This window comes from Loa loa (assembly GCF_000183805.2).
Source record: "Loa loa unplaced genomic scaffold supercont3.77, whole genome shotgun sequence".
In the NCBI taxonomy this organism is placed as follows: domain Eukaryota; kingdom Metazoa; phylum Nematoda; class Chromadorea; order Rhabditida; family Onchocercidae; genus Loa; species Loa loa.
The window spans coordinates 129,316-147,688 of NW_018108257.1; the positions used below are offsets into that span (position 1 = coordinate 129,316).

Below are 18,373 nucleotides of genomic sequence, written 5' to 3' on the forward strand. Positions count from 1 at the left end.
ATATATATATATATATATATATATATATATATATATATATATATATATATATATATATATATGACTTATTGACTTATTGCGATTGATCAGCGGATTAGTCGATTTTGAAATTTCCAGTTCTAGAGGTACTGTAAGATTTTTGAAATTCCGAGTTTCAATGGTAATTAATAAAAAAAATGAGGCAGCTTGTCCGAATTTTTACTTTGCAGTAAGGTCATTTAATCAATTTCTAGACTTCAAAAAGCTTTTCCATTCGATTTAAGAAGTGAATTTCACGGAAGGAGGGACAAGGAGACACTGAGAAATGTGTAAGGGGCAAATAAACGCCACAACTATAATGCTTACAACTTGGATTATGCGAAAAATTCCAATGTGAAAAAAACCTGTTCCTCTGCAAAAAATTTATTACTCTTAGGAAGCTGGTTTCATTACTCAGCAAGCATTCTTTCAACCATCCTTATCGTCGATTGATTTCTGCTAATGCTAAATCAATAATACGACAAGGATCATTGGCATGGAAAAACCGGTACAACTGCAACAAAACAACAGGACAGTTTTAAAATCAAGCGGTTTAATAACAAGCGTTTTAATAATACCATAACAAGCGGTTTAATAATAAGTATGCATAAATAATAAATGTGTAAATAAACAGGCTTTTTTGTCTGCATCTAATAACTTGGCTAATTAGCTGTTACGCTTTAAAAAAAAGAAGGAATTTCGTGGGTGCTTTTGAATCACGTAATTGTTAGTGGTAATTTCAGTAAAGATATTGCAAGTGTTAGCTAATTTTGGCAGGTGTACAATCTATATTGGATCTGATGTTACTGCCATCTTTAATATCACTATCGTTATTATGACTAACCGAGTAATTGTATTCATTATTTACTATTATAATTATTGTTACCAAGATAGAGTAATTACAATTATCATTGACACTGCTGTCGATATATATTTGCGAATCACTTGTTAAGATCTTTTGCTTTAAAAATCCTTTTCCATATTGTTACCATGCGGAAAATATTTATACGGGTAATTAGACAAAAATATGATACTACGCTCATATAGCATATGCGCTAGCATAGATGGGGTGATGTTATAGTTGGCCAATAATGGTGAATTCATCGTAGACTTGTTACCAACATTGTGATATTCTAGAATTTAACTACAAAATTTTATATTTAAGACTTCAGATTGAAGTAGGCGAAGTGCATTTGTCTCCTTATTTAATTGATGCTTAGCCCAGTAAACGCTAAGCAGAGTAGGTCTGCATTACTTCTTATGGGCATAGATATTAACCATAACCCGTACAATTTATAACAGTCAATTATAAATCCATCATTGATTTACAATTGCGCACACTAGTATGATTCCCCAGTATCTTAAAATCCTAATGTTCTCATACAAAACATGTTAAGGCAACAAAATGTTCGTAATTTCCTAAATTTACCATTATAATTTTTAAAAAAAGAACAGTATAGTGGCAATTATCCCTAGCCTGCACCATTTCACTGAATGTAAAATTCGTTTCTTCTTTGAATGACAAAAGGGAGATATATTCTATATTTAGAAATTTAATTATTTATTTACCACTTAATCAATGAAAGCAAAGACGATGCAAGGAAATCGTCCGGAACATATTATTAGATCAAATGACCATAGTCTTCAAAATTATTCAACAGCGGAGAAAAGATTCGAGAAAAGACTGGGGAGCACTGAAATAAAATAGAAAAAGGCGCAGGTAATAAGGAAGGAGGACTATGCTGTGCTAAATAGCAACAACTCACTATCTTATTACCGAATACAATAATCTGGATTAATTACAACTGTTGAATATATCAAACTACAGCTATACTATGCTAGGACTTCGCTAATAGCAATAAACCAATAATGAAATGATGAGATAAACTAGAGGAAGAAATGGACAATGAAAGCAGTCATACAGGGTAATTTAAAAGTTTGAAATGCAATTGCAAGTATTGCTGGAATTAGACTCAGACAATTAACTTCGCTGAAATAACGAGGATGGGATAGTCTATGGAAGAGAACGACCATAGAACAGTGGGATATGAGCATTGAGGTTCGCTGTTATAAACAAAAGAGTCATCTGAAGATTGCAGCATTATCAAGAAAAAAAAAAAAAAAAACAAGTGATATCTGACAACGACTCTGGACTCAGGATAGACGGAATAGGACAGCAGTCAAAATGAAAAAAAGGAGATGAAATACTTGAAGTAATTGTGGAACTACTTCGATTACTCCACAACTAATCCTGATCACAACAAGAAAAAAAAATTTGATTTTAATTCTGAAAAAGAAATTTAATTTTTGATTTAAAAAGAATTTAATTTTGGTTCGGACTTTGAAGGATTGATTCCATTCTTTATAAAGTCGGCAGTGTCATCAAATTCTTGCATTTTGGTTCAGAGAATTCTTGCATAATGCATTTTGGCTCAGAGTTTTTATTGTGATTCTCCACTGAAGCACAAGGGGCATCATCGTTATCAATCGAGATGGACACCAATATTGAACTGATTTGACACTTCTTCGTTTCTAGGTGGGTGGTTTCAGTTTTGTGGTTTTCGATAGATTATCCTCGCCTGCAATTTATTCGACAGTTTGGTTATGGTAGGATCTAACTGTTTGATTTCTATTAACATTTCATCCGAAAACTAACAGTGGAGTTTTAGTCCCAGATTTATTCAAAATTTCGAATCTCAACCTTGTTACCCAAAATTGGAATTGGAATTTCAGTTGTATTAGGAGCTGAAGCGTTCACGAAAGTAGAACATCATGCATTTCACCAAGCAGTTTAATATTAAGAGTTTAAGGTTCAACACTTATTATTTGTACTGAACAACTTAAGAGCATGTAATTGAGGATCGACAGTCGACGACGTCATCGAACGCACGACTGAAAGAGTTTGGCCCGTGGACAGAGCAGTATAGTTCAGCTGGGAAACGCTACTTCTATAATCGAGAAACTGAGGTGTCACAATGGGAAAAACCCCCCGAATGGCGAGAATATGAAAAGTTTCTATCTGAAAATGCCGCAAATCAGAGTCCTGTCTCATCTGCTTGTGAGTTTTTTTGCTCCTCATTTAATTAATTTTATCTTGTAAAGGCTATGACCAAAAACTATCCAATCAAAGGAATAGACTTTATTGCATAATGGATCTCTACATATCAGCCGATTAAAATATCGTGTTGTCCAAAATCTTTTTACTCTCATCACAAATCATATCGGTTAAACTTATCACAAATTTCACACAGTGTACCTTCGAACAAACAGTATCTAACTCGAAGAGGATTTTTTTCTCCTTGAATAATTTCTCTTATCTTTGATATTACCGTCGAGGTTGTAAGTCTTTTGCTGTCGTATTTATGAATATTTAAAAAAAGGTCTTGTCGTGCGCTTAATAGTACCTGTTTCTAGCTTGATGACCACTTCTGTAAAGTTCATCTATGATTGATTAGCAGCGGTACTGGGCTTAACAGATTCTAAATGCAATTAATAACCGTTATATTTCTATTTCAGCTTAAATTGTGGTTCCATTAAATTGCTAATCGTCCTAAATTACTTAAATTTCACTTACGCCTTACTCTTCGTTCTGAGTGAAATCAGGAAGCATCGTTAAAGTCCAATCGATTTATAGTAAGATGTTCATGTGGCTATATTTACTCATTTTTAAGTTAGTCTGAATTAATTGCCAAGAATAGACGAAGCCGAACTAGCTGTACCAAACATGTTTATTTTATCACCCATTGGTCGTGATCAACTAAAATTAGGAGGGATTTAAGATTTTGAGTTAAATTTGAACAGTTATAAAACATTAAACATCTACCTTATTCTTTTACGAATTATCAAGAATTACAAACTAATCAGTATGTCATTTAAAAAAATATGACTTCAGCTGGAGCTCGTATTGCTCCAAGCAGTAATGCTGCAGGAATATATGTGGCCAATTCAGCAGATTCTGCTACATCTGGTAATAATGGTGATGTGAAGGATAAAATAAAAACGCATGATATAACTCAGTCAGTCCTGAGAGTCAAACGCCCAAAAGTCGAAATGAAAGAAGAGGATGTAATTGGTTCTGTGGTTTTTTCGGAAGAACAGCACCGACGATTCCTAAGGTTTTTCTTTTTTTGCTAAGATATATCTTGCTGTGAACTGTTCCTACTAATCAAGTTGCGAAATTATCAATTCTTTCCTATATTTTTATTATTAGGATTGCAAACATGTATAAAAATCGAACCGTTAGATTTACACCATAGCTTGTCTGTATAGGAATCTCTTTGAACTTCAGTGTTTTCATACATTAGCTTCAATTGTATAGATCAAAGCCATAGACTCCACGTCAGGTAATTTTACAATTGATGTTTCGTTAAAATTGCAGAGCAGATGCACAAACATCCACTCGTCGATGGCCAACAGAAGAATGGGAACAAAGTGCAGTGAAAGCTGATGCAGCCGCACACAATCTTACTTTGCAAATTATTTATGTATCTTGCGATCTGAAAAGTGCTGGATCGCTTGTCAAAACTGCTGAAATGCGTTCTTCGTTATTAGCACAAAAGTTGCAGTTTATTGCAGATCACCAACGACAGCTGGAAGCAAGTTTTGCACTCCCTTCACTTCCTTCTTTAAACAGTTATCAATGATGTGCATGTTTTGATTATATATATCTAGAGATAGCAGCTTAAGACTAATTGGATATTTTAGTTTTTGAGTAATGATATTCATTTTGAACGTTTGGCAGTGTTTTAAGGGTTCTGAATTTCCATTACGACAATGATTGGTAGGTAAATATTTGCCATTATCTTGCGTTTTTTATATGCTATCCTTTACAAGCATGCAGTTAGACTTTGCACACTTGGATAATGGCAATGGATCGGTGATTTATATTTGTTTCAACGATTCATCATCCGCCTTTGATAAATCCAATATATAAAATACTTGATTTTTAGTAAGCAACTGTAAACAAAAAAAAAAAGCTAAAACTGCATTATGTCGCAACACAGAAAAATATTTCCAACACAAAAAAATTAATAAAAGTAAAATTCATAGGAAGGTCCTACACCGGTCGTGCACAGCTTTTTCACTCCGCTCATTAACAATGCTTTCTACATCCATTTCTGACCGAATTATTCGCAGCTATAAAAATTGAGCTTAGCAAGCGTAATGTCAAACTATGTTTATTCTAATTATTCCGTGTACTGGAACAAAAAGTGATGTTTATTTGAGTTTTAAGGAAACGAAAATGAATCATATAGAAAACTAACGGTATTTTGGGCATTGCGAATATCTATTATTGGGGATTTTTCTTTTCGTAGACAGGCAATGTTTGCTTGATTTTCGTCGACACAATGTTGTATCAAATTCATCCTTTTAATTCTCATAGTTAACAACTGGAAATAGCATTTCGCATATCTTTGCTAATTAATTAGTGGAATTTCCATCAAGAAAATACTCTAAGATGACGTAATAAATGTTCTGTTTGAGCATAAAATATTCAAGAAACTGAAAAAAAAAAATCATCCAGAAGCGGTCAGGACTTTCTACGATGAAGGCGTTGATTTGGAACTTCACCTTTCTGAAAACAAAGATGAAGAAAAACTGAAAACTAAAAAAAAAACCTGAAAACTCTGAAACTGTTTTTCGAAGAAAAAAAATCTTAAAACTTGTGTTTTGCAAAGACGGATTATTTCTATCACCTCCTTATAAATTGAACGGCATTTCTCGCCCTTGTCCACATTGACAGCAAATGATTCGCTAGGCAGTGCAGTGTTTAGTTCAAACAATATTTTATCATCGATTTTTCGTAATTTATTCAATATGTCCTGAAAAAACCGACTTTTTGCTGAGAAATGTATGTAGGTCAGATCCTAAATTAATATAGAAGGAAGAAACTCTGGAAAAAATTTGCGGAATTTCGTCACGCCTTACACCCTTTTTTCTATGTATTGGGAATTATTGTTCGATAAATACTACTGTGATGTTTCAAAGATGGTGATTTTCCCCAGTGTTTTGCGTGTAATTCCTAACCTGTCCTCAGTCAGTCCCAAGTGTGCTAGGCACCTAATCTCAATCTCTCATGGCATGTTTTCTTGATCACAGCACGTCGGTCTCATTTACTCTATATCACCATTCAAATTATCAGCACTATTTGCTTCGCACAAGCTTTTTTGTTAGCATACCGAAAAAGAATACACGTGAAATGATCGAAATTTTCATTAAAAAATAATGCTAAGACCTACCTGAAATGCTAAAAGATCAAGACAATCGACCCGTTTTTCATCCATGGAAAGACTAATAAGCAAACTTCCAAAAGCAAACCTAAGAATTAACCTGAAAAATCTGCAAACCTATGTTATACAGAGGAACCGTCACTACAAGTCATATAACACACTATGTTCGTAAAGTTCCGTATTTAGCTGCGTGATTCAAAAAGATCAATTGTACGGGATAACCCGATTCAATTATTTTCAGTTACGAAGTCCTCAGCTGGAAACAGAATGAAACCTTAAACGGTTGAACAAATGATTATCCACAACTTTCGTATTCAAATAACTGAAAGATCTGCAAAGTATAAGCGTAGCTTTTAAGAAAAAGCAATGCTAGTGTTAGTAAAAAACGCTAGTCTCAGTGAGACATCTCTTAGGCCAAATATCTAAAAATTTATTGACAATTACATTCCAGCACATCAAAAATAATGCAAATCATTGACCGAACTGTTAAAGTATGTGGCTATAAACTAATACATACCAATATGCAACAGGAAGTGTGTAAATAATAGTAGATTATCTTTAGGGCCGGTGGATGCTCTCGTCGAAGCCAAATTTAATATCTCGATCATTTGTTCTTTTCATAATCGTTCATATAATACAAATTTTCAGTTCGATAGTCACAGCAAACGACATTAGCTTTACGTGAAACTTCGGAAACAATAGTTACTGAGGATGAATATCTGTATTTCCAGATTCCTCAATCATTTTAAGACTCGATTTTTGTTCCGAATCTTGTTGAAAGTGTATGAATGACTTTCTCATATCGTGACGACAGTTGGCAATACCCATACCGAAACCCATGCCTACGCCTAACCAAAGTGGAAAATGCCTTTTAAATATTGCAGCAGTTATTAAACCAACGGTCCCAGCACTTACAGTCTTCAGTGCTGTATCTGCAAGACATCGATCGAAAGTTTCATTAAGCTGATCTTCCGATTTCTTCACCATTTGATATATGACTCTGTAATGATTACGTAAAACTAGTCCACATCATCAAAATTATAACAATACCTTATGCAGTGAGGCAGTGTAAATTAAATTTTACAAAATAATTTTATAACACCTATAACAATTTTACAAGACAATATAATGCACCGATATTATCTATTTTGGTTTTTTAGTGGAAAGTGTGACTTCTTCAGATATCCAACACATACTACTACTTTTAATTATCCATTCAGATGAGCACAAATAACAAATAAGTGTGCCTTAAAAAATTTCCCTATAATATCTATGATATTTCAAGTGTCGATAGCTTGGAACTAACCGATAGGACGAGAGAGAGCACACTACCTTTTCTGTATACGTTACACGACAACTGAAATTAACTCAAGAGTTGTTGAGATATAAATGAAAGCTATGCAAAAAATCATAACGTCTGAAAATGGAATGGAATCAAAATAGTAAAAAAAAGCTTAACCGCTGTCATTGATAGCCACTTCGAGAACTTCAGGACCTGAATTTTCCTATGATTCTCTTACAAAGGAAGATAAAAGCTGAGTCGAAATTGATCTATTCAAAAATGTTTCAGGACTAATCCCACTAAAACGATAGTTACACATAATACCTCTTCATGTTTCAGAACTTATTCAAACCCACGACATTTCCGATACAGTCAACCAATGGTTCATTGACAGTTAAGCAAGTGCTAACCGCGAAATACAGGGAAGGAGTCGAGTTTATCGTGGGGTAGCGAGAATGTATGTTGCATTGTATAGTAGTGTTTGCTGAGAGTTCACCGATTCGCTATCTGAATTAGGTTGGAGTAAGGCGTTATCAAGTTACTGCAGTGTCCCACTTCTATACTTGCCTTTGCAGTTCAAATGGCACTGATCTGGAATGTGGTTGTGTGAAGGATTACTGCAGTATGACTACGTGGTGTGATATTCTACATGTATACGTGTGTGTTCACCGTGTTTCTCCGAAAATAGGACAGGGTCTTATATTATTCCCTCTCCTCCCAAAAAAAAGAAAAAAGAAAACATGCTGGGGCTTATTTTCAAGGGATGTCTTGTTTTCGAGGAAACACCGGTAGTACTTTCCTTGTCCACTTGCTTACTGAGGTCATCGTACCCATTCTGGCTTTTACCACGTAGGGGAACGAGTCATCGAAGAGCATTAGAGAGATAAGTTTGGAGACTCGATGCGGCCAGTCGGCGTATATAGCCCGCATCCGTATTCAACGGTGACGAGGTGGGAAATGGCCAGCACGGAGTGGGGGTGGGCCCGAGGTCTCATCCAGGGCTTGGTGCGTCTGCAGGAAGCACCGACATTGGCCGGCATTGGTGCTTCCTGAGGCTGCGGCAAGGTCGGACTGGTCATATTTTCAGGAGGGGGCTTACATTAGGTTCTTCTTATATAAAGAAAATGTCCCTAGAGCCTATTTTCAAGGATTTATTTTCGGAGAAATACAGTATATATCCATATATCCTATTATCCACATACGTTTTTGTTCACTCTGATTTTTTGGTAGATTTAAGACTTTTCTGATTGAAATTATAGACTTAATCCTACTGTTAATAGCAATTCTTATAATAAAGCTATGCAGTAAAATTTCGGTACCTATGGTACTTTCATCCTTTGCACTCATTTTCAAATTCTCTTCTTCAGAGTCCGAATTAATAAAAAGGAGGAATTTTATGTAATCAGTTCTGCGAATAGGATGCGTTTTCCCAAAATCCATAGTGAGTAGTAGCACTTAAATTAGTTTCGTATAAGTGCCCTTCTTATGACTACACATGAATGAGTCCAGGATTTGTACCACAGAATAATGTTCGAGTGTTTTAGTTAAGGTGGAAATGGCAATGGAACAGCTCGTAGAAATGTATAATGAAATCGAAGACAACCATTCATGGAATTCTGTTTATCAGGTATCATACTTTTGATTCTTGTCTCACACAATCTATCTTAAATGATTCACTTAGGATCAGCGTGTAATATGTGTTGATCGATTTTAGGAGATAGATAAACAATCTTGCAAAGAAGAGAGAAAATTGAAACTGACAACAAAGGTTGCGCATTCATGGGAGAATGCTGATCGAAATCGTTATCGAAACGTCTTAGCATGTTGGTTTATTTGTTGTTCACTTCCAAAATTATGTGCGTAATGTTTGTGTAATGTTTTAGGATGCATTCTCCTGGCCCTCTTTTAAAAATAATATTTCACAGTGTCATTAACACTGTCGACTAGTGATGATATCGTGGAATATCATCTCCAAATTAGTGATGACTGATACCACTGGTGCATTCTTATTATTACAATGTCTTATTATTATATTTGTAACCTTAATTTCCAGATGATACAAGTCGTGTTGTGTTGAAGCGGGAAAATAGTGAACGATCTGATTATATTAATGCTTCGCGACTAGTTGTTCCAACTGCCAAACGTAATTATATTTTAACACAGGTTATTGTGAATTTATGAAATTTACAATTTCATAACGAAGTTCAAATGTTTACTTCAAGTGCTTCCGTTTATTGTTTCAGGGGCCACTTTCAACAACTAGTAACGATTTTTGGCAAATGGTGTGGGAGCAGAATAGTACGCTTATAATTATGTTAAATAAGCTGGTAGAAAAGGGACTACCGAAGTACGTTGTACTTTCTTTGATTATACTGTGTTGGATTTTTGATTTCAGAGGCCGAGCACTTTTTTTTTTAATTTAAAAAAAAAAAACAACCGTTTTTTGAAAAAAAGAACCTTTCGGATATAATGACGTTTGAATATTGTTGGATTAATTTATAGTTATTCATTTACATTTTTGGAAATTATTGATACTTTCAGATGTCATGATTATTTTCCGTCTTTGAGTAGTCCTGCGCGCGAGTTCGATTCTTTTAATGTGGTTTTAAAAGACGAACAAGATTTTGATGACTATGTGATTCGAGATTTGGAACTCTTACGAAAAACTGGCGATATTTTGTTAGAAAAAGATGAACCGGATGGACCATTTTCACGCATGGTCAAACATTTTCATTTCACAAGTTGGCCTGATTTTGGTAATTAGTTTTTTTTTTTCGTCCAAAAAGCAAATTAATTAGATTTGCACTCTTGCATAATGGAATAATTTACTTCATGTTTCTGTTTAGGTGTCCCTCATTCAACTGCTGTGTTTATTGGATTTTTACAAAAAGTACGTGACACCGGACTTTTGTCTGGAAAAGAACCTACTGTAGTGCATTGTTCAGCTGGTATCGGTCGAAGTGGGACATTTGTGGTAGCAGACTCAGTTTTGTCAATGGTATTCCATTTCTAATAAATTGAATTCCAGGATTTCAGTAGTAGTGCTTTATTGTTTTCCATCTTTTTAATAATTTGCTTACTTAATTCTTTTGGTTTATTGGTTTACTGTTTTTATGTGCTTTTTTTCCTCATCTTCTTTATTTTTTTTCTTTCCTTGATGATTTAAAATCTGTCATCTTGGTATACAAATTTTAACCGATGACAATTTTCAGGTTGAACAAAATGTAAAGAAGATTGACGTAACAAACTTGGTTATAGAAATGAGGAGGTCAAGGATGGGATTGATTCAAACACCACAGCAGTTGCAGTTTTGTTGGAAAACCATCGCTGATGCATTACGACAGGGAGTTATTACTAAAAATATGAAATGTGATAAGGAGAAATTTGTCAGCGATAAATTTGGGAGGGATCTTTTGGCTGTGCCTAACAATCATAATAATGGCGAAACGAATGAAATACCACACTTAGAAAGATCTCAAGCAAACCAGATGACTACGGATTTACATTCCAAGTCTTGTAGTGACTTGTCACCTCTTCGGAAAAGAGCTTCCACGGACTCTTACGAAACGGATAAGGAAACAAAACATGCAAAAAGGTATTCGGAAATCTTATTCTTTTAGTTGATAGTTAAGAAGCTGAGCAAGGACTAATAAAATTATTGAAAGTGTCCGTTTTTTAAATACCAAGGAATTTTCTCGACGTCCTTCTAACATTTGCAGATCTCTTTGTTCGCATTCATTTTGAATGATTTTATTATAGTGATTCAGGAAGAAGCGTATAGAGGGCATGCGTGCGCGCCTCTTGAAATGTGAAAGTGCTCGTAAAAAATGGCATCACATGACGATTGGTTGCACTGGTATTGGATGCACATGTGCAGCAGTTGCAGTTGCCTTTGCTGTATATTGCATTTATCGTTTAACCTCATGATATCACTGATATCATTTGTTTCCAATTTAATTCAATTGTGATTTTGTGGAGTGACAAATTTGTTCACAAAATTCGTAAAAGTGGTCTATTAAATATAAGAACTGTTCATCAGGAAAAATTTGTAATTGTATATCGAAGAATAATCGGGAATCTGTTACTATATCTAAGGCAGCTTAGTTGATTCTTGTGGAAGTAATAATGCATGTCGGACGCCTTTATTTTTCACTGTAGTTATAAAAGCTTTGGAAGCATTAGTTTTTTTTTTGCTTTTTATATCTTCTTTATGTTGTACGCACGTCATTATCCTGCACGGTAGCTTAATTTAGTATTTTATATGTTCCTTTTTTCTGTTTAAAAGTTTTTCTTTCTGTTATTTGTAACGATATATTTCAAGCGTCATATTTTTTCTTGGGATTTATGCATTCTTGGCATAATTCTTTTACCAGTTGACGAATTTACATTGAATTGTATCCGATACATTCAAATTTTCTTGGTATACTTACAGTCGCGCAAAATTGCTTTTTCCAGTTATCTTACTTACAGAATGATAGATTTTAAGTTGTAAGAGATTAATTTCAAGGAATTACCACCAACAATTTTCGAAGGAATGTTGAATTTCCCACTTGTATTGTTGTATCTTGCATGATCATTTACCTATATTTATAGCACTCATAAATCCAGGAATTCGACACTATACTACCAATACTGCCGTAACCACTCACTGTAGGGTATTTTGTGTGATGGCATGGTTACATATACTTTTATGTGCCATCTAGAAGATGTCAAGACATCAGCTTTAATTACATAACGTGAAGACAGGCTGAAGGAAATTCTGGTTCTGAATGTGCTGCACGTAAGAACTTTGTTGGTTTGTGATCGTCCTACTATTTTCTCACTTATGCCATTGAAATCACCATTTTTCTCTTTCTTTGCAGAATTACTGTTTTGCGCGTCGCAGTAAAAACAACAGTGTTTTAAGTTTTTTTTTTTTTTTCCCATATCTCTGTCTTTCTTTTTCCACCTTTCCATTTGAATTTGTAATGTGCCGTTTTCTGTTGTATTTTTAAGTGATGTTTTAAATTTAATTGAATCATTCCACATCGTTTCTTTTCTGTGCTCAACATTGTTATGCACCTACTTGTATGCAGCGCCTTTTTTAATGTTTTTTTTAGTAGTGATAGGTGGATCTTCGTTAGATGTATAGGTTTCAAATTTTGGCGCAGCATCTTTAGTATTTTGCTTAATTTATAACTGAATACTGTCAGGATTAGCTAGATGCTCATCTGAGGTTTTTAATTGTTTTCGTGTTTGTTAATACGTTTTTTTTAAACGAAAATAATTGTTAAATAATAACTGTTTTCAAAAATTCTGAAGTGTTCATCCATGGCTACGCATCATTACCTTCCTATAATGTCTAGATCATTTCGGAAATATGAAGTTGGATGAATTTCTATTACAACAAACGTGATTTTTTTTTATGTTAATAATGTCTTAATTTTGTAAGAAGGCGAGACCATTTCAGGTGTTCTTGCTAATTTGGATTTAATGTTTGGTACCAGTAATGCTTTTGGCTCAAGACCAAATAGTATATTTTCATCCGGCACAGCCAATACGAGTCAGAATCCGCTGAACGATATTGAAGTGGGTTGCGCCATTCTCTATTTTTCGGATAAAGTTTACATTAATTTAATTACTCATGGGTGCTTGAACATTAATCAGGGTTTAGGAAGGGGAGATCTGAAATGCTCAATTTCGGGACTAATTATAAGTACTTCGATAGACTATTAGATTTTTATGTATTCTTGGCTATTGGATTTGCAGTCTTTGATTTTCTGCAAATGTTTTTTCGCGGTGCAATGCGGGGACTTTCAAGATGACGATAAGAAAGTCATTTCAAGTGATCCTAAGCGTTTGCTTAGCAATTAATGTAGGTATGAAGTAATATGTTTATTGTCTAAATAATTGATAGAGTGACTTAGGACTTTTCTCTGTGCATTTTTAGATGCCAAATTCTCCAAACGGTATGTGTTTTTAGGTGCCATCACCACCCGATGATACAGTTGAAGCGCTAAAATTTAACCCACAGATTGCCGGTCAGCCAGTTTTGCTTGTTTCGGGTAGTTGGGATTCGGTGGTCCGCGTATGGCAGATTAGTGAAAGTGGTCAGTGTGAAGCAAAAGCGCAACAAAATGTTGCGGGACCAGTTTTAGATCTTGACTGGCTTGATGTAAGTTCGGTTATCATTTCAGGCAACAGGACCTTAGTCCAATATTTATCTTTTAGTTTGTTTCATTACATGAAGCCTTATTAAGGAAATATGGAAAGTTCGAGTTTATAATTTTTATCTCTCTGTCAAAATTTCTATCTTCGGACTTATAATCGCTATTATTTCTTCGAATGTTGTATTGTTTTGCTCAACTTTTTTAATTTTTTTGGATTGATTGGTTGTTCATCAAAAATCCATCTTTTGAAACAGTGATATGCACAATCCTCTCGTATTGTTTCTCACTAGCTGATTGAAAGTTCGCTAAAGGTAAAAGGAATACTGGGGATCGTGTAGCATGCCGCTACTTTAAAATGATTTAATCTTTCGTCAGTTAACTAATTTCCTTGGCATCCATTGACCAGATACGATGGATGACTGATTAAACTAAGTGAAGTATGTGATGGGGAAATATAATATGCGATGTGTGATTGATTAAATCATCTTGATATTTATCGATATCACAGAGTGATTAACTATGGTCCATATGATAAAAATATCTGCATCATTTTAGGATGGTACCAAAATCTTTATTGCAAGTGCGGATAAGCAGGTGCGAGTTTGGGATCTTGCTTCAAATCAAGTAGCCGTCGTGGGAACAGTGAGCTTTCTCATATTCTCGTAAACATCTTAAACATCTCTCACTGGAGCCCTAATATTCTTTTTTTTTTTGCTTGATTTTCAGCACGATGAACCTGTCAGGAAGTGTCACTGGATCAAAGCTCCCAATTATAGCTGTTTAATGACTGGATCATGGGATAAAACTTTACGGTTAGTATCATTGTTTCGGTATTTGTTGTTCGCTCAGTTCTGTGAAATTTTGATTTGTTACTGATTGAGAAATGAGTCATTCATAAAATTACGTACATTGAGAAGCGCTTCTTTACTCACAGGTTATCCACTAATTAATCATACGACTCCACCTTCTAAATTTTTGCATCCCGTTATTATTCATCTCGTTATATTACAATTCAGAGTTTTTTATCAACTAAATAAACTTCAAGGAGTTCTGATTCATTGCAGATTTTGGGACATGAGACAATTACCCACGCAAGCATCTTTAGCAACAGTACAGCTTGGGGAACGTGTTTATTGTAGCGATGTGTTATTTCCTATGGGTATTGTTGGTCTCGCCAACCGGCGTATGAAGGTTAGCGTATTACTCGTAATCATTTTATTGTATGGATATATAATTGTTATGGAGCGACTTGTTCTGATATGATCCCTTAATTAATATTATTATTATGATATGACAGCAATGAAGTATCTGTCAGGAAATTCCATTCTCATGTCCAAAAACAGATTATCTTGAAAATCTGGAAATTTATGAATTATTGCAGATTTACAGATTGGACAACGAACCATCTGAAGTGAAAGATATCGAAACTCCATTGAAGTACCAGGTGAGCTGAAATGTGTAGTACTTTCAAAAAAGTAATATTTATCTTTTTGACTGCATATGCATGCGTATGATATGTTTGCTTATTTAAGGCATCAGTAGCTGTTCGAGTTTTTAAACATAATTCTTATTCCAGAGCCGCTGTGCTTCAATTTTCAAAGAGAAAACAACTGGACTGCCCACTGGATATGCTCTTGGGTCTATTGAAGGTCGAGTTGCAATACAGTATGTGGAAGCTGCTAACCCAAAAGATAATTTCACCTTTAAGTGTCATCGCTCGCCAGAATTGATTAACGGATTCCAGGAAATCTACGCCGTAAGTATTCCTTTAATTTATCATGTTGACTTGAGATCTGTTAATCTAGAATGGTAGATTGACACAAGTTTACTTTTCATCTTACTTTGGCTCTTGCGTGATATTTCAGTACTTCATTGATTGTATTAGTATTAAAGCTTATTGACATATATATTATATACCAATTTCATATATATTATATACCAATTGACATATATATCAATTAAAATTGTTTAAATTTCTGTATAATCTATTGCTACTGATAATTGAAACATATTGTCCTCAGCATACTGATATAACGCATAGTAGTCGTGCAGGCTACTGTGCTGCACTATAAATAGTGTGTCCTGCCCTTGTTGAATGTCGATATGTTGTTAGGGTAGTTGCTTTACTTTTGAAAGTTTTTGGGCGCATTACTAGAAAGGGGAAGTCAGATAAAACAGAACTGAGGTCAGGACTGAGGAATATTCTTTAAAATCATGAAAATTGATTCGTGGAATTGCAGAAAATATTAATTTATATCAATTTTATCAAGTCGATATATGAGTACTCCAGAAGTTAACATTCTAATAAGTCAGTTCTGTATTCCCGTTGATCGAACTTGAACATATACATGTTTTTTTTCAGGTGAATGATATCTCATTTCATCCAAATTATGGAACACTGGCAACTGTTGGTTCTGATGGCCGAATTTCATTTTGGGACAAAGATGCACGAACAAAATTGAAAACATCAGATCCACTACCAGCACCTGTAACGCGGTGTGTTATACATCCTTCAGGACAGATGATGGCCTATGCTATCGGTTACGATTGGAGTAAGGTATTGATTTACACTCTTTTCCGTAAACCGAGGATCTTTTGTAAATGTATGTCTCTTTATAATGATTTTATTTATCACAATTAGACAAGTTGAATTTTAGCCGATTTCATCAAAAAGGAAACAGATTAGGATTCAAGAACGCTGCAATAAATTATTATACATTAGTAGGACATTCCTTCAGGGCCATGAGGGATATAATCCTCAAATTGCCGGAAGCAAAATCTTTTTACACGCGTGTGATGAAGACATGAAACCTAAACAGAAGAAGTAATGCGCAAAAATTCTTCAACGTTGTCTCATATGAACTTGTTCAACTCCTTAAGTGAAATTTTTATTTGTGCTTTTCATCCATCACATAGAATGATTGAGTGAAAGGATTAATTATTGACAGACTTTTTCAAAAGAGGAAGCAAAAATCATTTATTTTAATTTCTTCCAGATTTTTTCACATGGTGAACAGCATCGAAAAAGAGTTAATCTTGTGTTACTAATGTAGACAAGGCGAAAAAAAAGGACGTATATTGCAGTTTTATAATAGTAGTTGATCTGTTCCATGAAATTTAGTGTTTTGGACGGCGGTTCCCAATTTAGTTGTTGGGAACTGCTGACTGAAATTCGGATAATTAGGCTATTTTTGAATTGTTGTGCATCGTTTTTTCTGGAGGAGTTGAACTGCTACTTTTTTATATGAGTTGCAGTATACTTTCATTTTCGTATTTTGTAAACACTGATGATCTCTTTTCTTATTCGTATTATTAAAAATTTCCTACATGTGAATATGGTTGAAAAAACAATCGATACCAGAATTTATGCACATCATAAGTGAGATATCAGCATGCAGCAAGAACAATGTTAGCTTCATTTATATATAAAAAATTAAATGCATAACAAGTGTAAGACTGTAAGAGCCATACACCACGAATTGTGCTCGAGAGATTGCGTTCGCATCTTTTCTTCCCAAAACCTGTACAGGACAACTTGGATTATTTCCTCATGGTATCTTTCATATGCTTCGATGCATATGAAACCAATCTTCGGCATCAGTCTGTACTTTTTCTGACTGTTCAAAATCAAAGATAACACAGTGTGTTATGAGGAATTTTTGACTGTCAGAAAAGTGGCGTCCTGAAGAGATGAATGTGTCAGTGATTGATTTCATAAGACTTTTAAGTTGTGGATGGGCTTATGATTAATAGGTCGCGTTTAGCGTCATCAACAAATTCCTAATGCTCGATTTGTCGCCACGTCTTTGTCTATCTGCCAGAAAATTTTGTCATAAGAATACGTCGCCCTGGTTTTAAGTCGTCTTTCTAAGCATCATTACCACACCTGCTATCTCGTAAATTGCTTGCAAATGAGCTATTTCAATTCGAAGGTGTCGACTTCTTAAGTTTTAGGGAGAAAAAAACTGTTCTTAAGAGTTAAAGTCTAAAAGTATATTTGTAAAACAATTGATTCGTACCTATTACCAGCATCCTCCATATATGCAAATGAACCACTTCAGTTCGAAGTATCAATTTATTTTTTTTTTGAAGGAAGGAAGGAAAGGTAGTATCCTCATTTTATGATTATTCCGAAATTTGTTCCTAATATGCTATCGTGGGAGAGCTTAGACCCTCGATTTTCTACCAGCGTTCCGCTAAAAGTGCGCAAGAACCAACAAAAAGTCAAAAACTAGGATCTAGCTAAAGGAGAATTCAAACACTGCCTCGGTGGTAATCAAACTAGGTGGGCTGGTTCCGTTCAAACCTGGCATCACTAGGCTTATTTGCGATTTCAAAAAATGAGTTTGACCTATGTAATGTCCATTTATTCTCCCTTACTTTGTCGAGAATTACTCAAATTCGAGGGATGCACAAAGTGTATTTTTGTATTTGGAAAATAATTTTCGGAAGGTTTACAGAGATTGTAGTTAAAGTAAGCTATATCGTGTTATCTCATGGTACCACTTCCTAGGCTAGCAGATCTATTAAACTTAAAGTTTTCGAATTATCTAGTTCCAACCTATTCAGTGTATGTGTAGGTTTTCTCCTTGTTGCTTTCAAATAAAGTATTTATTTGCTAAATTCCTACTTCGTGAAATACTGAGAGAGATTTTGGTTTCCCCGTCCCAGCTTTTTAAAGGAATATGGACATT

The 18,373-nt window shown here is 34.6% G+C and overlaps 5 protein-coding genes across 5 annotated transcripts; 4 read left to right on the plus strand and 1 right to left on the minus strand.

Annotated features, from left to right (window-relative positions):
- Positions 1 to 2,542: 2,542 nt before the first annotated feature.
- LOAG_06146 (WW domain-containing protein) lies at positions 2,543 to 5,092 on the plus strand. The gene is made up of 4 exons (XM_020447076.1): positions 2,543 to 2,625; positions 2,878 to 3,076; positions 3,911 to 4,133; positions 4,397 to 5,092. The coding sequence occupies exons 1-4, from the start codon at positions 2,623 to 2,625 to the stop codon at positions 4,659 to 4,661; spliced, it is 690 nt and encodes a 229-aa protein (XP_020302655.1). The 5' UTR covers positions 2,543 to 2,622; the 3' UTR covers positions 4,662 to 5,092.
- A 456-nt stretch (positions 5,093 to 5,548) lies between these two features.
- Positions 5,549 to 7,235, minus strand: LOAG_06147 (hypothetical protein; the record flags this gene model as incomplete). The annotated part of the gene is made up of 4 exons (XM_003141683.1): positions 5,549 to 5,593; positions 5,715 to 5,840; positions 6,258 to 6,348; positions 6,955 to 7,235. The coding sequence occupies 4 exons, from the start codon at positions 7,233 to 7,235 to the stop codon at positions 5,549 to 5,551; spliced, it is 543 nt and encodes a 180-aa protein (XP_003141731.1).
- Positions 7,236 to 8,270: 1,035 nt separating this feature from the next.
- On the plus strand, positions 8,271 to 8,583 carry LOAG_06148 (hypothetical protein; the record flags this gene model as incomplete). The annotated part of the gene is made up of 2 exons (XM_003141684.1): positions 8,271 to 8,379; positions 8,426 to 8,583. The coding sequence occupies 2 exons, from the start codon at positions 8,271 to 8,273 to the stop codon at positions 8,581 to 8,583; spliced, it is 267 nt and encodes an 88-aa protein (XP_003141732.1).
- Positions 8,584 to 9,067: 484 nt separating this feature from the next.
- On the plus strand, positions 9,068 to 11,677 carry LOAG_06149 (protein-tyrosine phosphatase). The gene is made up of 8 exons (XM_003141685.2): positions 9,068 to 9,157; positions 9,245 to 9,353; positions 9,584 to 9,693; positions 9,774 to 9,877; positions 10,072 to 10,286; positions 10,377 to 10,528; positions 10,743 to 11,125; positions 11,298 to 11,677. Exons 1-8 carry the CDS (start codon positions 9,086 to 9,088, stop codon positions 11,455 to 11,457), a joined length of 1,305 nt encoding a protein of 434 aa, XP_003141733.1. The 5' UTR covers positions 9,068 to 9,085; the 3' UTR covers positions 11,458 to 11,677.
- Positions 11,678 to 12,973: 1,296 nt separating this feature from the next.
- Positions 12,974 to 16,629, plus strand: LOAG_06150 (nucleoporin-17). Its single transcript, XM_020447077.1, has 9 exons — positions 12,974 to 13,098; positions 13,493 to 13,684; positions 14,235 to 14,321; positions 14,406 to 14,491; positions 14,744 to 14,870; positions 15,061 to 15,123; positions 15,256 to 15,435; positions 16,042 to 16,236; positions 16,418 to 16,629. The coding sequence occupies exons 1-9, from the start codon at positions 13,003 to 13,005 to the stop codon at positions 16,505 to 16,507; spliced, it is 1,116 nt and encodes a 371-aa protein (XP_020302656.1). The 5' UTR covers positions 12,974 to 13,002; the 3' UTR covers positions 16,508 to 16,629.
- The last annotated feature ends 1,744 nt before the right edge of the window (positions 16,630 to 18,373 follow it).

Bases quoted from the DNA above. Each gene is read 5' to 3' on its own strand.
- LOAG_06146 (XM_020447076.1), top strand. The intron at 3,077-3,910 runs GTGAGTTTTTTT...ATATGACTTCAG, and splicing joins GAGTCCTGTCTCATCTGCTT to CTGGAGCTCGTATTGCTCCA. The intron at 4,134-4,396 runs GTTTTTCTTTTT...TTAAAATTGCAG, and splicing joins CAGCACCGACGATTCCTAAG to AGCAGATGCACAAACATCCA.
- LOAG_06149 (XM_003141685.2), top strand. From the start codon at position 9,086: ATGGCAATGGAACAGCTCGTAGAAATGTATAATGAAATCGAAGACAAC. The intron at 9,354-9,583 runs GTTGGTTTATTT...CTTAATTTCCAG, and splicing joins TTATCGAAACGTCTTAGCAT to ATGATACAAGTCGTGTTGTG. The intron at 11,126-11,297 runs GTATTCGGAAAT...ATAGTGATTCAG, and splicing joins GAAACAAAACATGCAAAAAG to GAAGAAGCGTATAGAGGGCA.
- LOAG_06150 (XM_020447077.1), top strand. From the start codon at position 13,003: ATGTTTGGTACCAGTAATGCTTTTGGCTCAAGACCAAATAGTATATTT. The intron at 14,871-15,060 runs GTTAGCGTATTA...GAATTATTGCAG, and splicing joins TCGCCAACCGGCGTATGAAG to ATTTACAGATTGGACAACGA. The intron at 15,436-16,041 runs GTAAGTATTCCT...GTTTTTTTTCAG, and splicing joins GATTCCAGGAAATCTACGCC to GTGAATGATATCTCATTTCA.